At 33.2% G+C, this 20,857-nt stretch overlaps 3 protein-coding genes across 6 annotated transcripts; 1 reads left to right on the forward strand and 2 right to left on the reverse strand.

Moving 5' to 3' along the window:
- Positions 1-368: 368 nt before the first annotated feature.
- LOC105335806 (coiled-coil domain-containing protein 22 homolog) lies at positions 369-8,611 on the reverse strand. Its single transcript, XM_011439908.4, has 16 exons — positions 8,489-8,611; positions 7,634-7,808; positions 7,237-7,369; positions 6,475-6,605; positions 6,193-6,277; positions 5,764-5,933; positions 5,309-5,512; positions 5,128-5,181; positions 4,779-5,018; positions 4,260-4,376; positions 4,046-4,147; positions 3,685-3,792; positions 3,075-3,170; positions 2,640-2,699; positions 2,230-2,304; positions 369-1,738 (listed from the first exon to the last, which is right to left on the reverse strand). Exons 1-16 carry the CDS (start codon positions 8,536-8,538, stop codon positions 1,622-1,624), a joined length of 1,917 nt encoding a protein of 638 aa, XP_011438210.3. The 5' UTR covers positions 8,539-8,611; the 3' UTR covers positions 369-1,621.
- Positions 6,506-18,562, forward strand: LOC105335796 (sodium channel and clathrin linker 1). 2 transcript variants are annotated; one of them, XM_034445070.2, is made up of 22 exons: positions 6,506-6,671; positions 10,581-10,642; positions 11,046-11,095; positions 11,315-11,387; positions 11,632-11,817; positions 12,176-12,247; positions 12,473-12,523; positions 12,702-12,772; positions 12,881-12,971; positions 13,580-13,671; positions 13,885-13,971; positions 14,132-14,222; positions 15,112-15,210; positions 15,303-15,374; positions 15,645-15,719; positions 15,842-15,990; positions 16,101-16,293; positions 16,534-16,670; positions 17,056-17,194; positions 17,280-17,375; positions 17,722-17,816; positions 18,127-18,562. In XM_034445070.2, the coding sequence occupies exons 1-22, from the start codon at positions 6,659-6,661 to the stop codon at positions 18,200-18,202; spliced, it is 2,070 nt and encodes a 689-aa protein (XP_034300961.2). In that variant the 5' UTR covers positions 6,506-6,658; the 3' UTR covers positions 18,203-18,562. The 2 variants fall into 2 exon arrangements, with proteins under 2 accessions (XP_034300961.2, XP_011438189.3); XM_011439887.4 differs by lacking the exon at positions 6,506-6,671 and adding an exon at positions 8,720-8,888.
- A 69-nt stretch (positions 18,563-18,631) lies between these two features.
- On the reverse strand, positions 18,632-20,623 carry LOC105335813 (RWD domain-containing protein 2B). 3 transcript variants are annotated; one of them, XM_066076661.1, is made up of 3 exons: positions 20,550-20,623; positions 19,743-19,982; positions 18,632-19,514 (listed from the first exon to the last, which is right to left on the reverse strand). In XM_066076661.1, exons 1-3 carry the CDS (start codon positions 20,583-20,585, stop codon positions 18,846-18,848), a joined length of 945 nt encoding a protein of 314 aa, XP_065932733.1. In that variant the 5' UTR covers positions 20,586-20,623; the 3' UTR covers positions 18,632-18,845. The 3 variants fall into 3 exon arrangements, with proteins under 3 accessions (XP_065932733.1, XP_065932734.1, XP_065932735.1); XM_066076662.1 differs by lacking the exon at positions 20,550-20,623 and adding an exon at positions 20,300-20,438; XM_066076663.1 differs by lacking the exon at positions 20,550-20,623 and adding an exon at positions 20,311-20,436.
- Between the last annotated feature and the right edge of the window lie 234 nt (positions 20,624-20,857).

The following is a 20,857-nucleotide window of genomic DNA, read 5'->3' on the forward strand; positions in this document are numbered from 1 at the left end:
CGATTATACCCAAAATCAAACTGGACCTAGATATTCCTATGATAAATCTGTATACCAAATTTCATTACGTGCAACCTCGAAGAAAATGGCTGAAATTGGTTTAACAGAAACTGCAAATAATTGGAATTTTTCGAAGTCCAAGGGGCATAACTCTATCAAAAATTCCTCGATCGTACACAAAATCGAACTTGACCTAGATATTCTTATGATGTATGTAAATATTATACCAAATTTCAATACAGTAGGTGCAACCTCTGCGAAGAAAATGAACGAAAACAGATGATGGACCAACCGACAGACAGCAGCAAGCAATATGCCCTCCCCTCTTCGAAGGGGGGGGGGGGGTTATAAAAATATAATAATGTATGTTCATATTTCAAGCAATTTATTGATAAAAGTTTTATCAAGTATATATAACTAACGTAATGCTTTGGTTATATATATAATGGTACTATATAATCTTAAATATTGCACAAGTTGTATGTCAATCTTGAAATCCTTTAGCTTTTATTCCAAATACAAGCATAACTTATTTTAATGATATAACAAAAAAAAACAAACAGACCAAAACTATTACTATCATACTGAGGTTTGATGAGATAAGATGAAATTGTATCAAATGGGAAGAAAAATAAAACTGCTTTGCATTCTTAAACTTGAAAATCAGACATCAGAATTTGGTGGTCTGTTCTCAAGTTCAGCAAGTGTTACACGTGATAACATTTGAAGGAAAAAAAGCTTTGTTTATAAGTTATAAGAAAAAACATTTTCATTCCCCCTCCCTGAATCAAAGGAACAAAACTACATGTACATGGCACCTGTATTTATGCATTCCATGTAAATCAATAATTCACGTGTCACTGTATGATGTATAAAATTAAGCATTAGTTGTATATTGTGTGGAAATCAAGAAATTCTCCTTAATGGAAAAAAAAAGCAATCAGTTTGCATAACTTTGTAAATTATATTAAACAAAAAATTCATTTTACCAGAAGCGAAGCATGTACTTCACTCTTAATACATTGATTGATAAATTACCTGGTACATACATGGTGAGAATGTTCTTGTGTGAAAAGGAATTTAACCATAATTTACAATTTGTAAAAAATTCTTCAGTAAGTTAATACTTTTTAAGCTTTATGCAAAACAATTTAATAAGTAATTTACAATCATTTATAACCAGCTACCGGTAATAGCATATAAGAAGAACATTTTATTCCTGAGTTAATCATCCAAAAATAAATTTGTTCTTGGTATAAAGAGGTATCTATGAAACCTTACAGTAATTGACCTCCTAGCCTCATTTAAAATAAGTACTGATACTTTCAATCAATGGAAAATGCCACCAATTATAACATACTTGCATCATACCGCTGTTCAATTACAACTTACTTAATGTGAAAAATCGTGTAAAAAAGCAATCTTCACATGTGAGTCAAACATACTGAAAACCAGCCAGACACATTTGGTTATGCTGGAATGTAAACTTTCATATCCAATCATTTTGACAACAGTTCTATCACAGAAATATAGTTAATGGTGTATGCAGGCAGCATGCATAAAATGGTAAAGTGTCAACATGAAGGATTTTTTTTTTCAGTTAACATCAACGTGTTCAACATCAGGATTTGTGCTTTATTTTCTCTACCATGGACTGGTTTTCTTTCTTCATTTGCTGGTAGTCTGATGTTATCTTTTCCAGGTTGGATAATACTTTGTTCTTGCTTTCATTTTCAATCTGAAAATATAAATCATATTGGCATAACACTTAGATAAGATGTTCAAGAAAAGAATACTAGAATTTGCTCTTCCACCAAGGGAGATAATTCTCAGAGTGGCAGGGTGATAGATTCCTGTTATGGGATACTAGTATATCGAGAGAGAGAGAGAGAGAGAGAGAGAGAGAGAGAGAGAGAGAGAGAGAGAGAGAGAGAGAGAAAACAAGCATTTGCACATTGTAGTTTTTTTTCTCATATAAATAGTTCTGCAATATTGCATTGAGCTTATTGATGGTGATTTAATTTCATTGTTTCAAAAGTCACAATACATAAAAATACATAAAGAAAAATATTTTGTGATTTAATAATTTCATTGATAAACGTTGGAAAAAAAAGTAAATTTTATTCCCTGCCAAAATTTCTGCCTTCTCAGTATATACTGCATGTCATACGTTATTCAATTGCATGTATTTGTATATAAATTTCCATTCAAATCAACAAAATAAATTACCTGATCTTCTAGTTCTCTGATTTCTCTCATGATCACCCCTGTGTCTGCTACAGTCTGAACAAGCTGTTCACAGCTCTACAACATGAATAAACCAAATCTGGTGTTTCATAATCATGAACCATGAGTGAAAATAAGAAGTACATTTGCTCATGAATTGATGTTTAAACATCTATTTATTTATCAATAAATACATGTAAATGTATATACAACTGAATTTAAAAATGTGTAATTTATTTAGTTTCTCAAGGATTAAAAACATTTCAAATCAAATAACATTCTATCTTTCATTAGTAAGTTATCTACATTACAAATGATATGTTAAAATGTTGTTATATGTTTGTTGTCAGCAAAATTTTATTCTGAAAAAAAATTCTGCATGTACAGTAACTAAATACCACTCTGACACAAACCTCATGCAATGCTGCCAAGTATCTATAAGCTTTCTTCACCGATTCATCTCTCTTTGCATCCTATAAGAAATAATGATGTAATAATATAATAAGGCACCTACAGAACAAGTTGGACAATAAGAAATTCAATGTAGACCACAATGAAATAAAAAGACATAGGTCAACATACATGTAGTACAGGCATAATTGCCATAACCATGTATAACATAGTTACTGTAATGAAACCTCAAAAAATATTAATATGAACATAAGAATGATACCAGTAATTGAAATTGCAACCTTTTACAATCTTTGTGACAGATTTTCCTTTTAATATGAAGATTTTGACAATGTTTCTCTACATTTATATTTGAAGATTATTATATTCCTCGAACATGTCTCGTTCATTACCATTCATACATAGTATCTGAGGTACATAGTGTAAAGACTACTTACTCTGAAGATAAGTTCATCTGTGACTGTGAATGTCCTGTCTAATTTCCCAGACAGGCTGTTAATTTCTTTCTGTATTGATTTGGTATCTGTAAGAACCTACAGAGCAGATTAAAGTTCATACTGAGCTTCAATTTATTTATAGTTATACAGTAGTACCTAACACAGCATACCAACAAGTATGTTCACAATGTGCTTGCCAGAATAAAGTTCTGTTTGATTGTATAGTTCCTTAAGGTTGTATGGGACACCTGTCAAAATTAATGTGTATTAAAGAACATTATAATAAAAATGCTTTCACCGCTTTAGAATTTTCAAATTTCACATTATTTAACCAATTAAAAAAAATATGTTTTTAAAAATTTTTGGAAAGGTGAAAATTTTAAAAAACCCAGCGAGATTCGAACTCATAACTTACAGGTCCGTTGTGATCTCAGACTCTGTAACCCACTGCACTACACTGTTAGATAACTAGGAAAGAAACTATTTTAATAAAATTATACTTGATTTTATTGTTTATTTCGATAAATATGTCACAACATGGAGGTGTCCCATATCACCTTAAGTTTTCAGATACAGAGCTGTCTGCCCTATACACAGACCTGCCCCCTACCTTGTCTATTCCAGCCCTCTGCTTCTTGATGCTGGACATGATCTCCATCATCCTCTTGGTATACCCAGATCTTTTCTCATCCTTATTCATGCTGTTATACTCAGCATTCTATACAAAGAAAAGCTCTCATTTACAACTGTATAAAATTGATTCATCCAGTATTGGTACTTGTATTGAAAAATGACAAGGCCCAGTTTTTCGTTTGCACCATTCAGTCATTTTTAAAATACAACCAGCTGTGGTTTTCAGTTTTGAAATGATAAGTTCTTGATTAATACCAGGTGTTTCTAAATCTGGAAAAAAATAAAGCATGATAAAAATAGCCCTGTATAAACATGTACGTGTATAATAAAGCACTTACTAAGTGTTTGAGCATTTCCTCCTTACTTCTTGCATCATCAGCTACTTCCTTCATTTTCTGTCGGAATACCTTAATTTCTTCCAATTTCTTTTCTGCCTCTGACTACAAATATTAAAGACACTGCGTTACAGTTAACATCTTCCAAAATTCAAGTACTGGATCCAAGCTCTACAAGTATCAACCCTTTGGTCATTAAGGTTTTCAAAACACTGACCTCCTTCTTAGAGTTGAGCTCTTTGAGTTCCCTGTATTGCTCTATAAGAGGCACTCTGTGTTTCTCCCATTGGTTGGCCAGGGTCACTAACTTCTGGGCACTAGAATCTACTATTCCCTGAAGGAGAAAAGAAATACCGGTATACAGATAATAAACACCGGTCAATTTCAAGTGTAACCTTGGTATAATTTTACACATGTATGAGTTTTTTAGTACCGGTACTATGTTTCAATAAACCAAGATACCTGTAATACATAAATGTACATGTACAAAGTATTTACACATACTTACAATATCAAACATGACTACATGTACATATAGACCATTTAATTAAGGAGTTAAAATGAATTGTTAAATTTATATTCCGGTGCATGTGAACATGTAATTTCATATGATTACAGTATATACATGTACTGCATTTATCAATAGCAGTCTATTCTTTAACAAAAAGGAAGTACATGTATACTCCACTGTAGCCATCATGCATTATATAGCGCTAACTTCTTATTAATAATCTACCTGTAGTTTTGCGATATTATTCTCAGCATCGGGTAGGAGATCCAGCGTCCTCTTTTTGACTTTATAGTTCTCCTCCTTCTCTATGTTCTGTCTGGTCTGGGTGGTTATCTCCTCCTCCATCTGTTTCACACCAGCACTGTATTTCTTTACTTCTAAATCTAGTTGATCGAGTTTTGAATTTAAGCTCTCTAGTTCTTCCTTTAAACCTAGCACCTCTTCTTCTCTCTTTTTCTGAAGCTCCTGTTCAACAGAAATTGAATAACATGCTTATATGTCTAAGGCATATGGTAAAAATTATGTTTACCAAAAACTTAATGATTTTTTTATCAGTCACATGATTCTTGCTTACCTCTTCTGTGTGAGGTTTTTCTGCCTCAGTTCCAATCTGTGATACTACCTCATCCTACATAACGAAAAGTTCAAAACAAGTTATTGTAAATAAGTAAAAGCTGTCTTTAAATTGCTGTCAAAATGAAGTTCATTTGTATCCCCATTAAAGTCTTATCAAAAGACAAAATCACTCAACCAACCTTGGCAAACACAAGCTGCTCGGTGTGAGTGAACCTTGACCCCTTGGTTTTGCCGGCAGATGTTCGACTCCCCATCTTGTCCAAGACTTGCTGTAGATCTTGAGCAGACCGAGAGGAAGAAGCTTCTTGGCTCCTCTTGAAATCCTGGCGAAGAGTTTCAGCTAGTCGTTTTTGCATTCTCTGTCTCTTTTTGGCTTTGTATTCCTGTGATAAACATTATAAAAATATAAGCCAACTGAGAGCATTTTTACTAGTGATTGAATTCTCAGGACATCTCAGTTCTACAGTTTAACAGTAAAATTTAAGAATTCAGCATAAAACAAACAAATAATTTTGCACAGTTTAATTACTGGGTTGTAAGATAAGATTGAGAAACACTATGCCCTTGCAAGGGATACAAGACAATTACAGCTTTTAATCATGACTAAAATTCTATACAGTTTATATGGATATACCTGTTCAGATAGTCTAGATGCTAGTCCCTGGCTATTCCATTCATTTTCCCACTCAAGTTGGGCAGATATTTCACTTGCTATTTCTTCTAGTATTGAAGGTGCTGTATCTTTGTGATTTCTTGTTTGATTTGTTATATATGGAAGACATTCACAGTAGTAAGATTTAAGCTCTGTAATTAAAATAATCATGATATATAACACATGTACAACTATTTTTTTTAATATAAACTCACCATGAAATATGTAAGAGTACTAGAACAATATTTTGAGCATAGAGACAGCCTCAATAGAATTTTAAAAATTCTTTAAAATGTATAAGAATTCATCGCATTTCATACCAAAACATGTACAGCTGATGACATATGATACATGAATAAGGATACTCAGCATTTTTTTAATATAGGGACAGTCTTAGTATCATTTCAGTACCTTTTGGCACTTTTTTGGTAAGATCTCCTGTCCCACTGGGGAACTTCATCTTGGAGGCATGGTAGTTACACATAGCACAGGAACCCTGAAATATTTAATATTTCATCAGATATCAATTGATGCTTCCTCATAAACACAAAATAATATCATTAATATCATTAACTTACCGATACTTTTAAAATTTATATTATAGACATGGCAGTTATATTAGATACATAAACCCTAGTACATGTATATTTCATACTTTATATAATTCATTTAATATGTTCTAGTTTCTCTTACCTCTCTCTGCCACATTGGAGGTTTGCCCCTCCATGTGATAGAGTCTTTTTTGAGATTGGGAGAAATCCACGGCGAGTTCATCTGCCGTAATACTGTGGATGCTATTGCTCTTTGTAGCAAAGCCGAAGAACCTATATAACAGAACACAAAATTTTACATGTGTGTAGAAAAGGCAGAAAATTAAATGGATAAAACAGGTACAGTAGCTTACACTTTTAAGAAAAAAAAAATCAAATAATCAATTTATTTCTTTACGTTTTTAATTCTGTTAATTTCTGATAGTTTTCGTATTACCTGGTTTACTTCAAGACTGGTTATTTCATGCATGAGCGCTTTCGCGCTCAGTATAAATAGATTTACCAGGGAGTATTTGATTAATGTGACGTTTGTTACAAAGCAGTACAGGTCGTGTCTTTGGTTTTCCCTACCCACCCTGACCCAAATATATTTTTTGAGATTAACTAATATTTTTGTGTTGTCCTTTATTTGTTTGCTGAATGGATATTAAATGCGATTTGTAAAAAAAATCTGTTTTGTTTTTCAATAAATTAATCAAGAAAATATTTATTTTCGAAGGAATGAAATAAAGGAGAAAATAAATGCGTATTTATGTTTATACATGAATATTCTGATAACTTTTATACTTCACTGACATAGATATATCAAATGTTTAATAATTAACAAGATTAAATTTATGAACAAAAAAAAAAAGGTAATGTATAGATCTATATGCCAAATATTGTATGAACTGCAATGACCCACCCATGGGTTCCTCTGTTGTCTCTACTGTGTCCTTGGGCAGTCTGTCCACCAAAAACATAAACACTTTCCTAATCTCAGACTCATTGGAGTACAAAAATGTCTGGTAGCCAATTTCTCCCTTGTATCCCAGTTCCTGTAAATTCAAACAACTTTTAATGTTAATCAGAAAATACTGAATTTTTTATTTTGGCTTATTACTTGTCCTTCGCATATAGTTTATATTGCCAAGTTTTCATTTTAATGTTATTCATTAAATAAAACAATTTTTATGATTATACTACAGTTTTTGTGAAGTTACAAATTTAAACTAAAAGCTTGAAGTGTGCAAGTCTAGCTGTAACAGTATCCTGATCATACTCTGTAATATCAATTAAAGTTCTAAACAGAACCTGATTACCTGTATGTAGTTTGCAAGCCCTGTTCCCATGCGGAATCTGGCAGACATGCCACCAGGGAGGGTGTTTGGCAAGTCCACATCTTGCTTTAGGATTGTTTTAATACATTGTACAGCAGATGACACAATTAATTCAGTGGAGAACTCCTTTAGGCTGGCTATCTCATCTTCAATATCACTAAAATGGATGTAAAAAAAATTACAGATATTTCAATTATGAATAGAGAGAGTAGATGGTAATAAAAGGGATAGTGAAATGCCCTGGTAACAAAACAAACAAAGACATGAAATCTTAACTGGAGATTTATTTCATCAAGAAAAAAAAAATTTATGATTCAGAAGAAAATATAAATATATATTGTACATTTTTTGAGACAGCTAGCTGGAGGAAAATCTGATGAAACCCCTTTCAATATTCTTAAAAGAATTAAAGCAATTTGTTCACTCAGTCTTCGTTGGTCGGCACATACCACAGACAACAGTAAGTTGCATTCATGGCAGTAAGATGTGCTCAATACATTTATTCACATCAGAATTCTTTTACTTTTTACAGGTTTTAGATAGACATAATATGTTGTTAATGTAACATAAAAATACATAATTTCGATTAAAACTGAATATTTTAAATTTTTTTTTCAGTTCCAACTTTGTTGTGAATTACTTATTATACAGTGAAAAACTTAAAAAACTGTAAAGTAAGCAATTTGCAGTAATTTTAACACCCCCAAAATCTCAAGGCCACTGAACCGGTCCTTTGCTTTTCAAGAGGCGAAATTTTCAAATCTTAAAACATAAACATCAAAGAATATTCAATATCTTGCGACATATTTTTTCAAATTAATTGAATAAATCAGTTACCAGCCGATTGTTCGAAGGGAAACAATAATAATTTTATCCACCTCCTCCATCTTGTCAAATCATGTGACTTCCATGTGTCGGAGAAAATTCGCATACAGCATCCTTTTGTAAAAACAATTTTGAAATCTTCTTTCATTAATTCAGAATAATAAATTTTATTTTTAATGAATCTATTTTGTAATGAATTATTTATTCATATTCATAAAAAGGATTTTTTCTATTTATATATTCACTGCTGTACTGTTTGTTTACAAATATGGCGACTTGGACGGAATTTTTGAAACACGAAAATAAGAAAATATTTTATTGACATATAATTTTGGGGTTAGATAGTTCGTTTAGCACTCTAGGATAATAACTGCAATGGATGACCAACAGATCGAGTTTTTGAATGACCAGGGTAAGGAATTAAACGATGAACGCGGCTTACATTTGAGCATGTCTGAACAAATAATTTTGCTGTTTTGTGTGAATCTGTGGTCTCTTTTCATTCATTTTTTTAAAATCCAAATGACAATTAATAAACTGCACTGATTTTAGGGTTGTATTTTGTATACATTGCATGTATTTTATTGAATTACATATGCATGTCACCTGCATATGTATCCCATCCCCAAGTACCCAAACTCCGTCACCATAAGCAGAAAACGTCCCGCGTTTCTCTGTAAATTATTTTTTGTGGTTTTTATCATTTGCAATCACTAAATATAATCTGAAACAATATAATTCATAATATTATTAACAAAGATATTTTATTTTTATTCAAATAAGCCCTCTGAATACGACGTTTATCACGCGTGCTTATTATATCTCATGAACCTAACTCCGTCACCCACATGCTCTATGATATGGCAGGGAATGAAGACACATTAACAATTTAGTTAAAACTCCATTTGTATCTAGTCCAAGTTATAATAAGTAAAAATGGTGCATACAATTTAATTGTATTTAATTTCACCGAAATGAAATGATCGCCAGAATAAAATATGGGTCCATGTAACAACAATCACAATGGCCTTTTCAGAATGTATGGATGCCGTTCGATTTATGTCCTTACTTATTTCAAATATTTTATATCATTAATTAATATATTACTTATTATATTATTTATTTATTACATTTTTAGAAATGTATCATATTCTAAATAGCGATATACCGGATATATCTATACCCTGTATAAGGCAAAAGTTACGGCATGAGCGATTTGACGTTATCATCAAGAATAGTGCATAAAGGCTATTGCGGATTGAAAAAAATGTGTATTACCTTAATCAAAAATGTATAACATGTGATATGTTTCATCTTGACATCTCTAAAAATGGCTGACCACCGTAAATGATCGAATGGGCCCGCATGTCAGAAATATCGATATTTTAGTGCACCCGTGAAAAAGTTTTAGCTGATTTCACACAATTATTGGTGCATAAAATGAACAAGGTTTAATTCTGTTATTTTTTGACACATTCTTAAATTTAACCGTTGCAAATTGTTGACATTTGATTAAAGATTTTTGACATGTAAAAAATGACGTCATAATCGTACTTGATTTCAAACGGCGAGGAGTTTCCCGAAAGTGACGGAGTTAGGGTAGTGACGGAGTTAGGGGGCTATGCGATAATTGTTTTACATTTGCCCACTTGATATGAATAGAAAATAAACAGTTCTGGGAATGAAGCCATGTCAAATTATCATACTTTGAATAAAATCGATCTTTTGGAAGATAGAAACACTTTTTTCTATGCGACTTCACGGACGATTTTATTTTGATCTTTTTCAAAGTTATAACTTTTTAAACGATTGTTTAATTATAAAGTAAACATGTCAGAGTACTCGCCCAGGTGATATTAAACATAATGCGCTTTTTTTCATCAGAAAAATGTAATCCAAGATGAACAAAAAATGAGTCCCATTTAGAAGGTAAAATAGTTATACCATGCAAGCATAAGCCGCCATTAGGTAACCACCAAAAGAAAAAATGTCAACATGTTCATTTGCATTTGGTTTTCAGAAAAAACAATCACCTTTTAAATGATTATTTAGTTTTTAAAGTTTATTATTCATTGTTTTTACCAATATCACTATTGCTTTGCAGTTAAAAGACTCACTATACAGTTGGCCAAATACAGAAATCAAGAGCTCAAGGATGAAGAAGAGGTAACAAGCTGAAACATTATCCATATATATGTTGCTATACTTTAATTAGATTGATACAGAACTTTGCAGGAACACTATATGTACATGTATGTGAACAATTTTGAACATTTTTCATTATAGACAATATATCAAACTATCAGTAGCTGTATATTACCGGTACATGTATATTTTGATTTTTTTAACACAATATCTCAAATATCATGGATATTGTTGAACTTATTTGGACATTCCAAATATTTAATCTTCAAGGCATTAGTATTCTTAGAAATCAATTTTTCCTTGGATACCCCCCAGTTTTCACTCCTTTAGTTTGAGTTAATGAGTTTTGACTCAGTTTGCATATTGTATAAAATTTGATATATGAATTGAGTACTGGTAATTAGAAAACGTTTTTCTACTTCAGACACCTCTTGATCAACCAGGTCCCCCTGCACCATGGTTAACAGACAAAAGGTACTATATTCATTGCATCTTACTTCAGTGCATGCTTCTGAAATTGTAAAACATTGTAGTGTTTTATAGCATTTATTTTATCAACTTACTGGTAAACAAAAATTTGTTGCTTGTTCTTTTGTTAACGAGTGTCAGTAATTGCTCTGTCAATGGTAAAGAATACCAATTTTCTTTCTGTAACTAAGTAAGTGCTTGAAACTTGAATTTGTTTTATTACAGTGTCTTGTCTCCACTCATAGAAGAATATGATCAACAGATTCAACAACTGGAGGAAGAGAGAGATATTTTAAAGGTATTGCCTTTGCAGAATATTTATGTTCAAGTTTTTTTTTAAAGTTGAATGAGTATTCATTTTATATCTTTTAGTTGTTGTTTTAGTGTGGAATATTGTTTTTTGCAATTATCAGTAATCTTTGAGTTAAAACATATCCTTTGCGTGTAATATCATAAAGTTATACATAGATAAATATTTCTCTAATGTTGTTTTAATCTTTATGATTAGCTGTTTTACTTGAGCTAGCATTATTCTTTCTTAGGATGAACTGGCTCGCTTGAAACCAGAATTTGAAAGATTGATCTCAGAGAATAATAAGCTAGTCCAAGATTTAAGGAAAACTGTTGAGAACCAGTTAGGAGGAGCTAGCGATGGAGAGTTCTCTCCCTCTAATGACCAGGAGCAAATCCTCCAGAATCTGCAAATGCAGGCAGAGAGTGCGTTACAGGTATGAGAAGGGACTAAAACAAATAGAAACAGACACAAACACTGTCTTGCAGCAACAAATATGGACTGCCCCAGCAAATAACCTATTATGACATAAAATGTTTCGGAGCAACCATTTTTTTTGCAACCGAGTGAATATGGATACATTGTAATTTTAAGCAAATGTTATAAACATTAGAAGACTGGTTCAGGATGAGAAATATTGGTGACAATGAGATGAATTAAATCTTGCCAAATGATTCTAAGTAGTTACACATGTATTATGTTCTATCTGCTTTAGTGTTGATAATGTAGTATGTAAGCATACAAATCAAAGAGCTACAAAACTTACACTTTCATTTATTTTCTTTGTTTTTCAGGAAAAAGATGCTGCCTTGGATAGGTGGCAGGAAGCAGACCAGGAAATCGATCGCCTTCAGAGAGAACTACAGGTACAGGCTAACACAAGTTTGATGCTGTATAAAGATATTTACCTACCGGGTAATCTGGAACTCAATTCAAAGAAAAAAGCGATTTTTATTGATATATGTTTATCATTTGACTTTTCATTGATCTAGATATTGTATTTGTGATTATACTGTATGTGCATTTACTGATAAGCAGTGTATGATATTAAATATGACTGAAATTGATATTTAAAATTTTTTTAATAATAGAATGAAAAGGACAGTCACCAGTGGAGAGTTGTTGAACAACAGGCCCACCAGGTATATGCACATGTGTCTGTTATACGTGTCAGGAAAATAAAAGGATTTTTTTTAAATCAGCAATGTGTGCTTTTCTTGATTTTAAGCTGATTATAATTTTTTGCATTTAGTTTAGAATCCACAGTATTTTACATTATCCACGAATAATAGAATCTTCAAATGATATCTTCGTTTACAGATGCAGTCGGAATACTATGAGACAGTCACAGTGTTAAATAAAGAAATCGAAGCATTACAGAATGACTTGCGGTAAGTAATGGAACGTACTTTGCCATACATCATGTACATGAATATTTTATTATTTTGAACTGTGTGTATGAGATATCATGATTTTGAGATAATTAATTTTTTTGACAGGTCCACTCGAGACCAACTGGACATGGCTAACACAGAGGTCAGAGAGCTAAAGAGATCCAACAAAGATATTGAGCAGCAACTTATATGGAAGGTACTTATAGTTCCTTCTTAAAGAAATTCTAGCTGTTTGTATTTCTTGTAATGATTGCATACCAAATGCAACATTACTCTATCTTGTATTGTTTTCATGCCAATTGCTCTATCTTCCTTGCAACCACCAGACTGAGTTGTGTTCATAACTCTATAAATGCAGTTGCTCTTGTCAAAGGTTTTAAAAAAGTAAATCAAAACTAAAATACAAACAAATGTAGTGGACAATACTACAGTGATTACAGCATTGTGAACAGCAACTGCTCTGCGTATGGACCCTGATGCAGCAATATGCATCAGTGAATATGCCAGCCAAGCAATGGCAGTTTATATAGCAATGTTCGCTGAATGCTTAAATGTCTTTAAATGTGAGCATCCACTTTAAAAATTAGGTGCAAGCATATATAAATACTCCAAATATTTGCATAGGACACTGACTCTTAAACCTCTTGCATTAATCCAATAACAGATTACTGATCATAATCCCATTAATATTAACCTGTGATAAAGGAGTCTCATATTTACCGGTACATGGATTTAATTGCATTTGATCTAGATGTATTAATTAAGTTTAGAGATAAATTTAAGGAATTTTGACTCTCAATGCAGGACCAAGAAATAGCCGATGTCATCTTCAAGGAAGGAATGTCAGATTCCAGAGTAGGGGAACTGAAGAAAATAATGGATGACACCTCACAGAAGTAAGTAGCATAGAACAACATCTAGTTCATTTTGTTTAGCCACTGTTTGTTTTACTTAGATGAGACATTTGGGGGGGGGGGGGGGGGGTTACTTAATAAAAAGAATTTATGAATAGAATAATTAGGTTATAAGTTTTGACTGTTAAATGGTTGGGTTTCTGACTTTGGTTATAATCATGTTTTCACAAAATGCCTACTTCTGTTTGCTTGCAGGTTGTCATCCGCATTGAAAGAGTTGGACAATGTCAAGACAGAGAAGATTGCATTGGAAGTCAGAGTTACAGAGCTGAAAAAACGGGGGTAAGTTGTAAAATACATGTACATGTACTACATGTTTTTTGGTTCATAAACCTTTTACAAATACGTGTTCTGTATTTGAATATGTGGAATGTAATCGTATGATCATGTTTATGAGTGTCTTTTTTTTTTTACCTCAAAAAATTTGTCACTATCATTTAAGGGATGAGTTGGAGAAGAAAGAGTTTGATTATGTAGCTCAGGTCAGGGATGCTGTACAGATGGTGGAGAATTCAGTAATAGAGAAAGACCAGGTTAGAGCAGTCACCACTGTTGGAAACCCATGACCAGTCTTACATAAGCTTTTAAATTAATACTGGTTTTGACCAACTCGCTGAAATTTTTTATTCCCCATTAATAATTTTTATTTCAAACCACTTTTTCACAGTGTCACAAACTAAATTTTACCAATCACGCTTATGCCTGGGCATGCATCTGTAAATAACTGCATGTTTTCAAGCTGCAGGTCTGTAGCTCCCGGTTTGAAAAAATTCGCATGAATGACTTGGGAGCTACAGTGCCTCCCATAATCAAACCAAAACTAATGCAATTTTTTGTGCGCCATAGATGTTTTATTATGGGAGGCACTGTTTCTCCCAGGTCGATGATCATAGTTTTTTCAGACCAGGAGCTACAGACCTGCAGCCACATGTTTTTCATAACATGCCCTATATTTTTATTACCCGATAAAGCTGAAGAGTTTTGTTCCAATATTGATGCATTAATAATGGTATTTATGAAAACATGAAAAGTTCATTGAGTTGGCCCAAGGTCAGCAAGCAAGACTATATAAGTGATGGGTTTCCAAAGATAGAGCAACCACATTCATGTGTATGGTGATCATTTGACCACGGTCATTTGTCAATTTTACATATTTTTCATTTCTCATCATATAATAACTGATGTAAAGCGAAATTGAATTACTGCTACATAATATGAATGAATTTCAGTCCCATATATTTCTCAACTTCTTTCCTGTTTTGAATTGCTCTTCAAGATTCTTGTTTCATATTTTGATAGAAATAAAATTTTAGGCTTGTTTGTTGAAAAAAACAGTATGGCATTACAAGTACATTTAATAATCTTTTGTATATTCTGTCCATAAAAGACTTAATAATTTTTTCCAAACTTGATATAACACAGGCTGAAATGGAGGTTAAACAAAAAGAAGAGGAGATAGAGAAACTACAAGAGGCTCTGAATAAACTGATCAATGATGCTGGGGTCAGAACAAGACAAGAGGTATGTATCATTTACTTACAGTGCTGTACTAATCAAACAAGTCCCTGTTGTTGTTACAGATTAACCTATATATATGTATGTATCATTTGTAGGTGGACAGTGTCAGAAAACAGTGCAATGAGAGAATTTCAAAACTGACGGTGGAACTGCACACACTGGAAATGGTATGAGTCAATAATTATTTGATCATTGTGCAATGAATTAAGATAAACTGAACAGCATTTAGTTTGAAGATAGGCTGTGTCACTCTTAAAATTTGAATTTTTTAAAATGTATGTATAGATTTAAAAGATCAATTTATCATAAAGAGTTAATGCTGTATATGTCAAGGGAAGTAACTCATCCCACAGAATTTGAAGTACATGTACATTAAGAATAGTGAAATAACATGCAAGTTCACTAAATTTTCTCATGTGACTTGGGTTATTTTTTAGGACAATGCAGAGAAAGAAGAACAGATAAAGAGGGCCCTACGAGACAAGCGTAATGTTGAAGCTGAGTTAGAGAAGGTAGGATTTTTTGTTTATAATTAGTAATAAATTGATGAACATTGCAGGGAGAAGTATGCAGCCTCCAAGAAATTTAAGAGAGTATTTTGAAAATTGATATGGATACTCTTTGTGTTGCACAGGTTATAAAGGAAGGCTATGCTCAAGCAGTCAAAGACAAGGGGGCTTATGAGGACATCAACAGAAGAGCTATACAGGCTGAGAGAATGCGGGATGAACTCCTAGTCAAAGTGGATAACCTGACTAGTTCACTCAGAAGAGAGGAAATGAAGTAGGTCACTTGTACCTGACACTTTCATTGATTCAAAAACAGGTATTTAAAATATTGAGAATGACAAGATGCTGTAATCTAACTTTTATGTTTTTTATCTTATAATTTAGCCAAGAACAAGTAAAATCAAAGCTAGAAAAAGAATTGGCAGAACTCAGGCAAAGAAAAGCAGCAATGGACGTTGATTTTGAGCATTTGAATGAAGACAGGATAAAATTTCAGAACGATGTGGATGAGATGAAGAAGAGAGTAGGGTTAGCAGAGAAGGACAAAGAGACTGCACAGAGGAAATACCAGAAAGAGGTATTAATAGAATTTTGTTAATCAGTAATAGTTGGATGACAAAAGAAAGGGAACTTCCTAGATTTTATTTTTCATTATACATCGCAATGAAAACATTCAGTTGGGTTTTTAACCCCCCCCCCCCTCCCAGCTGCTCAATCAAGTTTGTGCAGTATTGGATATTCTGACCTCAATCATCAAAAATCACTACAATATTGATGCAGTATATGTATTGATCTCATCTGTCAAAATCCACTACAGATGGCCATCCTGGAGAATGACATGCAGCAGAAGATACAGGACTATGAGGTCAGGCTGCAGTGCTCTGATGAAGCCAGCAGGAAAACCATTGGAGAACTGAGGAACCTGCTGCAGGGCCAGCAGAGGATGAGTGCCAGGTTAGTAACAATAAAACAAACTGGAGCAATATTTCTCTGTTGACTTTCATGCAATTCATGTTTTAAAATATTGTTTACCTGGTTGAAGAGTTAACATTTATGTCTAACAAACTGGAACAATATTTCTCTGTTGACTTTCATGCAATTCATGTTTTAAAATATTGTTTACCTGGTTGAAGAGTTCACATTTATGTCTAACCTAGCTGAGAGATCCTTTGTGTACATTTATGCAAGGATGAAAAACATGTACGATACATGTATGTGAGAAGCATTAATATACTTGCACACTGATGTACCGGTAGATATTTTTATTTGAAGATATTAAAATACATCGATCAATCCATTTTGCATTTGGGATATTTTTTAATTTCTTTGTTTTTCTCAGATGGAAAGAAGAGTGTCAGTCCATTACAGAGAAGTTCGAGTGCAAAATAAACGATCTGAGATCCGAGGTCAGTCACCTGAAGAAGAGGAATGATGAACTAACGTCTCTCCTACGGGAAAGTCAAACCAAGACCCTGGAGGTAGGCACAACTTGATGCAGTTACACTGTTATCTCCCTTAAAGATAGTTTTCTCCTAACTTATGAATCTGTTTAAATCATTTCAGGCTGAGAGGATGATTACAGATTATGCTAAAAATATATACAGGATAGAGGAGCGTATGCGCGACTCTGAAGCCAGAGCAGCAGAAGCTTCAAAACAGGTTAGTTATGTATATATATGTCAGTCTGTAAAGTTATGGTAGAGAAGGCAAATAGAAATAATCATAAGTTTTTAAATTCAATAATTTTTAAATATAATATGACTGGTAGGTATTTAGAAGTAACTTTCAATTTTTTATGCAAGTTCTAAAATAGTGAATAACTCAATTGGATTTTTTTGAGAGGGGGGGGGGGGGGTAAAAAGTTAAGTTTAACAATAGCCTTTTAAATTTTAATCAACCAGGCAGATTTTAAAACAATGCAGCAGTGCCTGAAACCAATCTCACATGTAAAACAAATAATTTTATATTCTATACATGTAAACAAAATGTTTTTATCTTTCAATAGTTAGCGCGACAGTCTGTCAGAGAGAGACAAATGGCAAATGAAAAGAGAAGCTTGATGCAAGAATTGCAGAGAAGCACAATGGAAAGCTCTATAAAGTAAGTCTTTATTTTGTCAGTAATACCGGTACTCTAATAAGGGATTATGAATTCTCTACTCTTCATAGCTTTCATATAAGTATGCATTTTATGTAAGAATGTCATCTTTAGACAAAGTATAAAAGATTAAATTCAATATAATAAACCACCAATTACATATGAACTACCCGGTCAATGTTTTTACATGTACAGTTTTCTTTTTTGGGGGGGTGGGGGTGAGAACTATATTATATCTGATAAATAGAGACATATTTTCAGTGCTGTATTGCCACAGTAATTTATATGTGGAATTTTCTTTCTTTTTATGTAGCAGGAATCCAGATGCTTTACTAGTGAGCGACCTTGCCTCCAGCCACCACTCTGTGAAGTCTGTCAACGCATCATGACAAGAAATAGATCCAGACATCCAGTTCAGAGATAGGCCCTTATCACATTCAGTGCCAATTACTGCCAATGCCAACCTGTGATATCACCACTGACATACAAGATATTTATTGTAATCTCTAAAAATAACCTCACACAAAACTGTGTCCGTTTTAAATGGAGATTACCATGTACATGTATTGTGGAATATCTAGTGGACTATATACAACCCCGATATAACTAATGAATGGGGTTCTCAGTGATTTTGATTCCATCCAGTGCTGCTTTGTTGTATTATTACACAGGAGTACCTGTTTATCTATTTTTGTTATTTTTGTATATTTATACCATTTAAATTAGCTAATAAATACATGTATATGATATGTAATATAAATATATTGTTTTTGAGGAGGTATTTCCTATTGAAAAATCTAAGCAAAAAGAACAATAGATTAAATTGTTCAAGTTCAATTTTATGTGACTGAAGATAATTTCAATACAGAGCATATAATACAGTATTTCTGGTTAATTTCCATGTTTTCTTTGATGAACGAAAAATTAAAATAGTGTATGAGTCTTAATTCATTTAATAAAATGAAATAAATTCTAATGATCATAATTTATTCATAATTCAATACATATAGACTATATAAATGTCCATGTATATTAGCTACTTTTACCATCAACCCCAAAGTAAATGCTAAACAAATGCCCACTCTGATGTTCCTCTAGATACGAGTGTAACTGTCCAAAGTCCATGTGATACTCCCTCCCCTTGCCTCCACGGACATTGAACACCTTTTCCTCAAAGTTGGAAAACTTTCTGTGTTTGTCAATGTCATCATCCCCAATGTCTGTCTCCTCTTTCTCCTTTATGACGATCCTCTTCCAGTTCATCCCGCGGAGTCGATGCCAGTAATCGTCCACATTCCGACTGTACCCCTCCACACAGATCACACCTGGCTTCCCCGGTAGGCTAAATCCGGTTAATTTCAGTTCTTCTGCCCAGTCTATGATGTCCCTTCTCTTGAATTTGCTGAAGATATGGTGACTATAAATCCACAGTCTTGATAATATTGTATCATATTGCACCTCTTTTTCTGAAGTGGAATCATCCACCTCCACGGGTTGAACGTAATTGTCGATATTGCTCTGAATCCACTCAATCACTGAGAACATGCATATCTCTCCACGGTCCAAACTCTGAATAAACTCATGTAGGTCTTCGTTGAGTTTTCTGTGGTTTTCTTTACTCATGTCTGAACATCGAGTGAACACATTGGGAGCAGCTTGTGGGTACTCATGAGGAAAGGTACATACCAATTCCACCGACATCTGGAAAGATGCAAGTTTAAGTATACAGCCCTCTTAGTTTGTGAATATTGTTTACATAATAACATACAACAGAATTGGTCAATAATACCTGTAAAATAAAATATCAAGTCCTGGGTACATAACATTTGTAACTTTCATTCATTTTTAGTAAGTTTACAAACATGTCCCCTAAAAAAAACCAGTTTGCGAGAATATTTCATAACATGAAAAACATTGTTGAGAATGTACCTGAGATCCCTCTGGATTGACACGTAGAGAGAACCCTATCCTTTTGTGTAGATACTCATACTTTATATGACCATCAAGGAAGGACTGGATGTTCTTCACTGCAGTGGGGTCGTCCAGGGAGAACTCGGATTTATCTGGGAACATGCTGGTCAGCATCTCTACCTCGGACACCTGTAGTTCCAACATGGCAGCCACATCACAACTCAGACTGTCACTCTCGTCGTCTGGTTCCAAAGACATCTAAGACACAATGATGCACAATATAAATTATAATTATGTAATCATGATGGATATTTAACACCTCTTCCAATCAAATATTGCCAAAATAAAATCATTCGTAAAAATCAAGAGTACCAATCCATAGTAAGCATTAGCATGTATAGATTTATTTGATTCAATTTACTTCTCCTCCACCTCCAACCCCCCCCCCCCCCCCAGTGGCCCCACACACACACACACACAAAGTACCAGTCATATTTATTAATCAAATATCTCAATTTGGGATATATGACAAAGTATGCAATATATACTAAATTATTTATGAAAAAAGATGTAACCTTTATGCTACCGTTGTGTGATGAAATACGCTCGTTAACAAGTTATCCAACTCGGCAACTGTCAACTTCTCACGTTGATTGTAAACAGGACCGCTGTTGAACCTCGATCCCGATTTTAATTATCTTTATGTCCACCAAAGCATTATTAAAATCAAACCCCTTCCACTATCTCCTAATACTGACTAACTCGACCATCAGAATTAAGAAGCTAGTAGAAGGGTTGGATTTAATAAAAAGGGTTTACATTTACCTTAGAGTTTCTTGAATGAATTTGTTCTCCCACCATCACAGCTCTTCTATCACATCCACTTTATATAGTCGGCCAAAATATCTTACGTCTCCCTGACTTTTTTTTTTATTTTACGATTTTGATATTTTTATTTTTGAGGAAATTTTTATTTATGTTCATGGCAAATATATGAAATATTAAAATCGTCAAAAAGCGAGGAAAGCGTCAGTTTCGGAATTAATTAACATAAAAAATTATCATGAGGTGAACAACAAGCACCTGTATCTTCTCTGTCAAGATGACAAATCAAAATTTACGACAAAAAACCT

The sequence above is a fragment of the Magallana gigas genome, chromosome 2, assembly GCF_963853765.1.
Source record: "Magallana gigas chromosome 2, xbMagGiga1.1, whole genome shotgun sequence".
Classification (NCBI taxonomy): Eukaryota; Metazoa; Mollusca; class Bivalvia; order Ostreida; family Ostreidae; genus Magallana; species Magallana gigas.